General features: G+C 33.0%; 1 protein-coding gene across 1 annotated transcript; it reads left to right on the top strand.

Moving 5' to 3' along the window:
* Nucleotides 1-2,237: 2,237 nt before the first annotated feature.
* LOC139848764 (uncharacterized) lies at nucleotides 2,238-3,304 on the top strand. The gene is made up of 2 exons (XM_071838464.1): nucleotides 2,238-2,307; nucleotides 2,415-3,304. Exons 1-2 carry the CDS (start codon nucleotides 2,238-2,240, stop codon nucleotides 3,302-3,304), a joined length of 960 nt encoding a protein of 319 aa, XP_071694565.1.
* The last annotated feature ends 8,395 nt before the right edge of the window (nucleotides 3,305-11,699 follow it).

Below are 11,699 nucleotides of genomic sequence, written 5' to 3'. Positions count from 1 at the left end.
ACTTGATCGATTCCTGGTTAATGATTCGTTTAATAAATTGTGGACATGCTTATCAGTGATAGCTTTAGAGCGAGGAAAGTCTGATCATTGCCCGGTTATTCTTAAAGACGATAGCAGAAATTTTAGACCTAAACCGATTAAGGTATTTGATGATTGGCTTGATATAGAAGGGGTGGAGGATTGTATTAAAGATGCGTGGGCTGAGCAGGTAGGTGGTGGATCTCGTTTAAACTGTTGTTTGAGAAATAAGCTTAAAAATACCAAGGCTGCTCTAAAGACAAAAAGTGGGCAAAAATTTGGGAATTTAGAAGGTGAAATCGATCTATTTAAGTCTATGGCTAATACTTTCGAACTCCGGGCGGAATTGGGACTTTTAACTGAGGATGAAAGAGTTGGTTGGTTAAATGCTCGAAAGGAATGGTTTCAAAGAGAGAAAATCAAAAGCAATATGTTGAAACAAAAGGCGAGGGTTCGTTGGGTTCTTGAAGGAGATGAGAATTCCAAATATTTTCACTCGGTTATCAAAAGGGGGTACAACAAGTGTAACATTAGAGGGTTGACTGTCAATGGAGTTTGGAATGAAGATCCCGAGTTTATCAAAGAGGAGGCTTTCAACCATTTCAAAAACTTATTCACTGCACATTTAGGGCCCAGGTTTAGTCTAGCGGAGTTGAACTATCCATCTCTATCCTCGAACGAGGCCCTAGGGTTAGAATTACCCATTGAGGAGACAGAGATTGTTGAAGCTATTAATGATTATGGTTGTGGGAAAGCACCGGGTCCAGACGGGTTTAACATGAGATTTTTCAAAAAGTTTTGGGATGTTATCAAAGACGATGTGATTAATGCCGTCAAGTGGTTTTGGGAGAAAGGTGAGTTTTCTAAGGGTTGCAACGCCTCATTTGTTACTTTAGTGCCTAAGAAGAAAGATCCCATCTCGCTCGGAGATTACTATCCTATTAGCTTAATTTGTAGTTTTTACAAAATAATAGCTAAGATCCTCTCCAATCGGTTAAGGAAAGTAATTCCGAGGCTAGTCGGTTCAGAACAAAGTGAATTTCTAAGGGAAAGATATATCTTAGATGGTGTGCTTGTGGCTAATGAATCTATCGATTATTTGAAGTCAAATAGTTTGAAAGGTCTTATCCTTAAAGTTGATTTTGAAAAGGCTTTTGATAGTGTGAATTGGGATTTCCTATTAGAGGTCATGAGATGTATGGGCTTCGGTGACAAATGGTGTAAGTGGATTCTTGCGTGTTTAAATTTGGCTAGGATCTCCATTCTTATTAATGGTTCTCCTACTCAAGAGTTTAATCTTGGTCGTGGTGTTCGACAAGGCGACCCGCTATCTCCCTTTCTTTTCATTCTTGCTGCGGAAGGACTTAACATTCTCACCAAAGCCGCGGTCACTAGAGGCATTTTTAAAGTGGTGGAAATTGGGGGTGATAAGATATTAATTTCACACTTGCAATATGCGGATGATACAATGTTTCTTGGAGAATGGTCTAAAAGTAATGCACGAAACCTCACCAATATTTTAAGATGCTTTGAATTAGCCTCGGAATTGAAAGTAAACTTTCACAAAAGTTGTCTTTATGGAGTGGGTGTGGATTCGGATGAAATTAGTGACCTTGCCTGTAGAATGGGTTGTCAAGCCGGTAATTTCCCATTTATTTACCTTGGACTTCCGATAGGTGCTAAAATGAAGATAGTTAAAGATTGGGACCCAATCATCAACAAAATAAAGAAACGACTCTCGGAATGGAAAATGAGTACGATGTCCTTTGGTGGACGGTTGGTTCTCTTAAAATCGGTTCTTAATAGTCTCCCTTTGTATTACTTCGCGCTCTTCCATGCTTCGCCTTGCGTGCTTAAAATTCTTGAGAGTGTGAGACGTAATTTCTTTTGGGGCGGGGACCTTTCGGGTACTAAAATGTCTTGGGTTAAGTGGGCCACTACTTGCCTACCTTACCGGAGGGGGGGTTTAAACATTGGATCGTTCAAGAGTAAAAATCTTGCACTTTTGGCCAAGTGGTGGTGGAGGTTTAAAACCGAAACCAATTGCTTATGGACCAAGGTAATTCGTAGCATTTATGGAATTGACGGCGACTTGAGGTCGGGAGGTGGGCTTGCTCATCTACCGTCTTCAGGTACTTGGAATAAAATTATTTGTGCAGGTTTCCAAATTGATGAATTTAATATCCCATTCACAAGTTCCTTTAGGCGTTCGATTGGTGATGGTAGTTCAACCGAATTTTGGAATGAAGTGTGGTGTGGGTCGGAAAGTTTCAAGAATGCTTTTCCCAGGTTATTTAGGCTTGAGGCAAACAAGTCTGTGTTGATTTCAGACAGAGTTAAAATAGGCCTGCATTCTTCTTCTCCTTCGGTTCAACATAATCTTCTCACGGGTTAAGATCTTCAGAGATCTAGCTCCCCCCATGGTGAGCAACAGCAGGTATTTGATGCAAATCCTCACGGGCAACAGCAGACACAGCAGCCGTCGCCAGCAGATGGGGTATTCGACAGGTTTCAAACAGTTGGACAGCAGGGTGATGATTCTGTAGATCGTAGGGGCTGTCCAGGTGCAGTTCAGTTCGAATGGTGTTGGTTAAGGGCTCCCAGAGGATGTACGGCAGGTGAACTAGAGGAATTATGTAACCTACTAAAGACTGTTGCCTTCGACTTCAAACGACAAGAGTCATGGTCTTGGTCACTCGCAAGCAACGGGTTATTCAAAGTAAAAAAACTTTCGAAGCTTATTGATGGTGAAATCCTTGGTGCCGAGTCTTCCCCTTCCCATGAGACTCTTCGTAATAATCTCGTCCCGAAAAAAATAGAGGTTTTTGTTTGGCGAGCGCTAAAGAAAAGATTACCGACTAGGGTTGAACTTAACAAGCGGGGTATAAACTTACATAGCGTCCGATGCCCTGTCTGTGATGATGGCCTTGAGTCGGTTGACCATGCTCTCTTCGATTGTAAATTCACCTCGGATGTGTGGTCTCGTGTTCTCAAGTGGTGGAATTTCAACCCCATCACTAGTTCATCCGAACTTCTTCGTGGTAAATCTTCGTTAGATATGTCGCCTCTTGGCTTAAAAATTTGGCAGGCCGTAGAGTGGATATGCACTTATTCGATATGGAAAAACCGGAACTCTTTGGTGTTTAAAGGCAAAAGCAACATTGCTCCGATGATTGTTAATGAAATTCAAGTTAAATCTTTCGAATGGATCTCGGCTAGGAATAAAGATGTTTCCATTGATTGGCTTAATTGGCTAGTTAGTCCTCATTTGTTTGTAGGTTCGTAGTGAAGTAGGTGGCAATCTTTGCTCCCTTTAATTGTTAATACTTCGTGCTTTGTTTCGTTTAGGTCATCCGGTTCTGTTCGATGTTCCTTGATGTATTCTTGTTATATTCTCTGTGGTTATAATTTAATTACCTTGCCTTTCAAAAAAAAATATATATATATATTATTTCCAATGCTTATATTTTTAGATATACTTTTATATATATGTGTTATATAAGTATTTTAATAATAATTTCTATTGTAATAGTAAAAATGATAGTAATGAGAATAATGTTAATAATAATATTACTGTTAAAAATAATAATAATAATAATAATAATAATAATGATAATAATAATACTAAATAGAAATTCTACCTCAAAATGAAAAGGATTACGAATAATGCCCCAGCCCAGACTCAAACCTGGAACCTCTCGATAACCCAAATCTCCCTCAACCATTCTACTATTTCTGTTTATCTGTTTTATTCCCCAACACTTATATATAACTCGTACTTCTGTTATGTCTTGGCCAAATCCTTCGGCCCAACAACCAGATTTCGGCCCAAACCAAAAATGATTTAATCAGAGCCTGGTTACAATTTGAGCCCAAAATCCTTTTAGTGTATAACACAGATTCGTGTTTTAGGGTAACACGTGAATTATAACAACAGATGGGTCAGTTTTTGGTGGTGTCGATTGGACAAGAAAGAAGCAAGTACAGTAATCGATCGGTGGTGATGGAAATCGAAAAGTGATTGTGGTGGTGATTATTATCAGCGTATTATCATCATCATCATTGTTACCTCTAAGTATCATCATCTAAAATTATCATCTACATCTTAACTATATTGATTATCATCAATTATACCCTAATCACCTTCTTTTTTTCGTTTCTGTTTTAACGTCGACTCCTTCATCATCAAACGTTAACATCGTTATCAATTATCATCACTATCATGATATCATCATGATATTATATCTTCATCATCCATCTCTCATAAAATCATAATATTATTATTGTGTAATCTTAATAATCATCACTCATGATTATCTCTTCATACCTCATAATCGTATAATATCAATATCATAATATTATTGACACTTATTATCATCATCGTCCTTATTAACTCGTAAAAGAAGTAGAGACAGATTTCGCTGGGAGTAGCAATGGCTACTACTTTTGATGGAAACAGAAAATTTATACGTCTGCAAGGAGGTCCAAAACATAAGCTTGATTGTCTTGGCCCAAACAAAAAATAATCCATTTATCATTTAAGAGAAGCCCAAGATACAAAGATCAAGTTCACGACCCAAGTTGCAGCATTTATAGATTTCGATTCAACTGGAATACTTAAATAATTGAGGCGGCCAAACAAGAAATAGAATATTGTAAATGGATCCCACGTTATTCAAATTTTGTTTTTAAACATGTGAAAAGCTTTAATCGATTTGTCTCCTTATCATGGCAAGTGGGTCATGATTTGGTAACTTTCGGTTCAAAAGGACTCAACAGCCCTTTTATATATTTGATTACAGCAAAGCAGGCTAAATAAAAAAAACACACGAAGGTTTTTAGGGTTTTCTGGCTTTACCTTCGGTTACTCAGCAGGTAAGAGAAAAAAAATCGATCAGGTGAGGTTGGGGTGATTCTTGGGTCGTTAGAGGGCAAGTAGCAGTTGCAATAGCTGGGTCTGCAGTGAGTACGGTGAAGTGGTTTGTATGTGCGAATAGAACAAAAAAAAATATAACCGTAACAGCACAATAGATTTAGTTGCAGTCGTGAATTACAGAAAGGAAAAGAAGAAAGTGAGAGGAAGAAAGTGAGAAAGAAAGGAGATGATGGTTTATGGTGTTAGATCATGGTGGGTTTCTAAGCTGATCAGAAACGGAAAACAAAAAGGTTGTAGTAGACGGCAGTAAACAATGATTTGCAGGTGGAAGTGGTGGCGATTGTTTAAGGTGGTGAGTTGGTAAATTGAACAATGAAACAGGTTCTGTATTTAGTCATGGGTTAATGAAGTGATGTTGGAGACATGATGGGTTCTTGGTGGTGGTTTGATCGTAAAGAGTGGTGGTGATTGTTTATTGTGATGGTGAGTTTTGCTCTTGATTTGTCGATGGTGATTTATGTTTGTTTATAAATCCTAAGTATCTCCCTGCAAGCGCTTGTATGTAAGTAATACATATATGTGTATCTTAATATCTTAATATTCTTATTTTTATTTTTACAATTGCGGTAGCGAATATTATTATGCAATTGATTGATTGAAATAGAACTTGAGGTAAGATCAATTGTTTTATATTCAAGAAGATGTCGACAGATAGAATCAATCAGGAAGAAGAAAAGTTATAAAGCTGGATTGGCTCGACAAATTTTTATTCTGTCAGAAGAAAATCAAGAAAAGTGAAATTGACATCCAACGGAATTTGTTTGATTCATATGTTCGTATGTTGATTTGTACAATTTTAGTGGCAAGGAACAAAATTAGACACAGTATGATCGTATGTTGATTTACAACAGATTTTGGATTTGTTCATGTGATTAACAGTGATTTGTACGAATTTTGGAATCAAGCACAGTATGATAACAACATGAAACAGATTCAGTAATCGAGTTCATATCTATATGATTTTATAGAATTTATACTATTATTTAATAATTATAATTATTATTAATAATCACAATTACTAATATTAATAATAATACTATTAATAATAATATTAATAAGAGTAATAATATTAATATAATGATAATAATAATAAGGATTTTGATAAGTCTAATAATAATTAAAAATAATGATAATAATACTATTATTATTGATACTAACAATAATATAATAATATTTATATTATTATTAATAATAATAATACTAATAATAATAATAATATAACAACTTATAATTATAAAATTATATATATATATATATATATATATATATATATATATATATATATATATATTCATATCTTATATTAGAATCAATAATATTACTAGTACCAATATTAATATTAACATTAATAATAATAATGGAAATGGTGATAATAACATTTATATTTTATCTTATAATTATATATAATATTTTAACTGTAAACTATATAATAATATTTATTGAATATTTAATATTTATATATCACAATATGTTAATATCTATTAATAGAAATTATATATAGATTTATAATAATATATATGTGGTTATATATAAATATATTCAATTTAATAGTAATTTATTAATTCTAATTATTACTTTATATATATATATATATATATATATATATATATATATATATATATATATATATATATATATATATATATATATATATCCATGTTATCTACACACAAATGTTCGTGAATCATCGGGAATAGTCAAAGGTTAAATGAATTCATGTAAACAGTTCAAAAATTTTAAGACTCAGTTTAACAGACTTTGCTTATCGTGTCGAAATCATTTAAAGATCAAGTTTAAATTTGGTCAGAAATTTCCGGGTTGTCACATTACCTACCCGTTAAAGAAATTTCGTCCCGAAATTTGAGTGAGGTTGTCATGGTTAACAATAAAAATGTTTTAATGACGAATATGAGTTGATAAATAGCGTTCTATCATTATTGAATGATTTGATTATGGGAAGCGTACGAGTGAAGCTGTCACAAAAGATTGATATAGAGATTTAACTTTTGACGTAGACATGATGGATTTTCGGAATTTAAGGGATTTAAAGAAAATCTTCGTAATCTATATAAGATTTGATTCTTGGGTAATTAAGAAAATTAGGATCTCTTTAATTAAATGCAATGATCTGCCTCGATTGCTATGTCTGATATTTCACTTATAAATTATCCTTTTCCGTTCTATTAATTTTCACCACTCATATACTTCCTTCCTCAATTCAAACTTCCAAAGGATTTTGAAATGCTAAATTCAGTTCTGATCCTTGTCCTTATCCTGACTATTGAATCTGTCTTCCTCCTTTTTCATCTACCACCGGAGGGATCTGTTAACTTCTACTATTATCTTGGGGTTATAGTGTTTTTCATTCTCCCGTGTATTTATGTTGCTATCCGCATTGATATACACGGTTTGTAATTTATGTGTTTGTGATTGGCTTTGTATTTTCCTTTATATTTCGGAGCCCCATGCTCTTGTTTTTCTCTTCCCGACTTCAAGTCAAGCGAATAATGGTCCAGAATTCGTAGGTATGAAGTTTCGATTAGTCATAATGTTCTAAGCAGGAAGGAACGTAATAGCATGATTTGATTTGATAAATTACTTGAATTACAGAAGATAGAACTATCAAGAATATATTTTCCTGATATGTTCAGAGGTTAAGTTAGAATGAAAGAGTTATGTAACATGGCACATGATGAGGGTGAGATCTGTGAACCATCATCACGTTTCATTAAGAATTCAGCTTGACTTACTGTAATATAATCACGTTGGCCAGGCGTCATTATATTATACTAACTCATGCTTCAATTCCCAACACTACTCCTGAAATCATTCATAATTTAAGCTCAAATTTTATAGAAGGATGGAAACTAAAGCAGTTTCTTTTATGATATAACATAGATAGCACGAGGAGATAGATAATTTCGGACAAGAATACTTATGTAAATATCCTCAGAAATATCGAAGATATTTATGATGATATTTTGGAATTTCTAAGTTCGAAGGTTGATGAAGAAAGATGTTTCCGCAAGATTTTTAACATGAGTACGGAGCAAGATATTCTCTAAAGATTTCATCAGATCTAGAATTACCTAAATTCTTTGAATATCGGGTTTGGTCCTTGTATTTGTCCGCGGTCTCCTTCATGGTGTGCTCAATCCATTTTTCAGTACTAAATTTTCTATCGAGCGTTCCTAACACTCCCTTCTTTATCATCAAACTTTTTGCCGTTTAGACCATCTACAATTTTGCCGTTTCCTCTGCATTTAATGCTACCATAACCGAATCATCGGTTATCAATTCGAGAGGTTTCAAAAAAGTTGTGTTTTTAGATGATTAAACGTTGATTATAATTGTCAAAATACAAAGGATGTTTAAGATGAAATCAAGTTACAAAGGATGTTTAAGATGAAATCAAGATACAAAGGATGTTTAAGATGAAATCAAGTGGCAACTTGAGGAAATATTTAACTGTAGTAGATGTAACTTATTAGCGATATTTTAAATCAAAATGTGTTATGATTAATATTCCCTACTCTTTTAATACTTTTTAATTGTCCAAGGTTTGTAGTCCAATAGTCCAATATATAATCTCAGAATTTAAAATATCTAAGAACAGAATATGATGAAGAAATTTTACGTAGTTAATTAATTGGTTACTAATCAATTTTATTTTATCCAATATTTTCTTCATTATGCCACTTGTCAAATCTTGACTTGGATTCTGATCGGTCGAAATTCGAATATGAAATTGAATTGGAATGAAAATGGTTATTTGTGAGTGAACGGATACGTATATCTGTGGTTGTAAGTAGGATAATAAATGTCTGTTGAATCGGAATTGAAGGATGTACAGTGCAACATGTTAATGTGAGATCTAAATATTCCTCGGGTATTACCTACCCGTTAAAATATTTTCACCATTGACAGTTTGTACAAAAGAATTTTTAATTACAATTTTTATGAAAATATACCTAGATATATATTTTCTTTAGATGTAATCATGGATTTAATGAGTTAATATTGTAGTGACCCGAACTTTTCCATGTTTATATATATTAATTGAGATTGATATTTACATGATTAAATGTTTCCAACATGTTAAGCAATCAAACTTGTTAAGACTTGATTAATTGAAATAGGTTTCATATAGACAATTGACCACCCAAGTTGACCGGTGATTCACGAACGTTAAAACTTGTAAAAAACTATATGATGACATATATATGGTTATATATATAGTTAACATGATATTATGATAAGTAAACATATCATTAATTATATTAACAATGAACTACATATGTAAAAACAAGACTACTAACTTAATGATTTTGAAACGAGACATATATGTAACGTTTATCGTTGTAACGACATTTAATGTATATATATCATATTAAGAGATATTCGTACATCATAATATCATGATAATATAATAATTTAAAATCTCTTTTGATATTATAAACATTGGGTTAACAACATTTAACAAGATCGTTAACCTAAAGGTTTCAAAACAACACTTACATGTAACGACTAACGATGACTTAACGACTCAGTTAAAATGTATATACATGTAGTGTTTTAATATGTATTGATACACTTTTGAAAGACTTCAATACACTTATCAAAATACTTCTACTTAACAAAAATGCTTACAATTACATTCTCGTTCAGTTTCATCAACAATTCTACTCGTATGCACCCGTATTCGTACTCGTACAATACACAGCTTTTAGATGTATGTACTATTGGTATATACACTCCAATGATCAGCTCTTAGCAGCCCATGTGAGTCACCTAACACATGTGGGAACCATCATTTGGCAACTAGCATGAAATATCTCATAAGATTACAAAAATATGAGTAATCATTCATGACTTATTTACATGAAAACAAAATTACATATCCTTTATATCTAATCCATACACCAACGACCAAAAACACCTACAAACACTTTCATTCTTCAATTTTCTTCATCTAATTGAACTCTCTCAAGTTCTATCTTCAAGTTCTAAGTGTTCTTCATAAATTCCAAAAGTTCTAGTTTCATAAAATCAAGAATACTTTCAAGTTTGCTAGCTCACTTCCAATCTTGTAAGGTGATCATCCAACCTCAAGAAATCTTTGTTTCTTACAGTAGGTTATCATTCTAATACAAGGTAATAATCATATTCAAACTTTGGTTCAATTTCTATAACTATAACAATCTTATTTCAAGTGATGATCTTACTTGAACTTGTTTTCGTGTCATGATTTTGCTTCAAGAACTTTGAGCCATCCAAGGATCCATTGAAGCTAGATCCATTTTTCTCTTTTCCAGTAGGTTCATCCAAGGAACTTAAGGTAGTAATGATGTTCATAACATCATTCGATTCATACATATAAAGCTATCTTATTCTAAGGTTTAAACTTGTAATCACTAGAACATAGTTTAGTTAATTCTAAACTTGTTCGCAAACAAAAGTTAATCCTTCTAACTTGACTTTTAAAATCAACTAAACACATGTTCTATATCTATATGATATGCTAACTTAATGATTTAAAACCTGGAAACACGAAAAACACCGTAAAACCGGATTTACGCCGTCGTAGTAACACCGCGGGCTGTTTTGGGTTGGTTAATTAAAAACTATGATAAACTTTGATTTAAAAGTTGTTATTCTGAGAAAATGATTTTTATTATGAACATGAAACTATATCCAAAAATTATGGTTAAACTCAAAGTGGAAGTATGTTTTCTAAAATGGTCATCTAGACGTCGTTCTTTCGACTGAAATGACTACCTTTACAAAAACGACTTGTAACTTATTTTTCCGACTAGAAACCTATACTTTTTTTGTTTAGATTCATAAAATAGAGTTCAATATGAAACCATAGCAATTTGATTCACTCAAAACGGATTTAAAATGAAGAAGTTATGAGTAAAACAAGATTGGATAATTTTTCTCATTTTAGCTACGTGAAAATTGGTAACAAATCTATTCCAACCATAACTTAATCAACTTGTATTATATATTATGTAATCTTGAGATACCATAGACACGTATACAATGTTTCGACCTATCATGTCGACACATCTATATATATTTCGGAACAACCATAGACACTCTATATGTGAATGTTGGAGTTAGCTATACAGGGTTGAGGTTGATTCCAAAATATATATAGTTTGAGTTGTGATCAATACTGAGATACGTATACACTGGGTCGTGGATTGATTCAAGATAATATTTATCAATTTATTTCTGTACATCTAACTGTGGACAACTAGTTGTAGGTTACTAACGAGGACAGCTGACTTAATAAACTTAAAACATCAAAATATATTAAAAGTGTTGTAAATATATTTTGAACATACTTTGATATATATGTATATATTGTTATAGGTTCGTGAATCAACCAGTGGCCAAGTCTTACTTCCCGACGAAGTAAAAATCTGTGAAAGTGAGTTATAGTCCCACTTTTAAAATCTAATATTTTTGGGATGAGAATACATGCAGGTTTTATAAATGATTTACAAAATAGACACAAGTACGTGAAACTACATTCTATGGTTGAATTATCGAAATCGAATATGCCCCTTTTTATTAAGTCTGGTAATCTAAGAATTAGGGAACAGACACCCTAATTGACGCGAATCCTAAAGATAGATCTATTGGGCCTAACAAACCCCATCCAAAGTACCGGATGCTTTAGTACTTCGAAATTTATATCATATCCGAAGGGTGTCCCGGAATGATGGGGATATTC

This window comes from Rutidosis leptorrhynchoides, chromosome 5 (genome assembly GCF_046630445.1).
Source record: "Rutidosis leptorrhynchoides isolate AG116_Rl617_1_P2 chromosome 5, CSIRO_AGI_Rlap_v1, whole genome shotgun sequence".
Lineage (NCBI taxonomy): Eukaryota > Viridiplantae > Streptophyta > Magnoliopsida > Asterales > Asteraceae > Rutidosis > Rutidosis leptorrhynchoides.
Note: the sequence above shows the minus strand (reverse complement) of the source record. Positions and strands in the feature narration are given on the sequence as shown.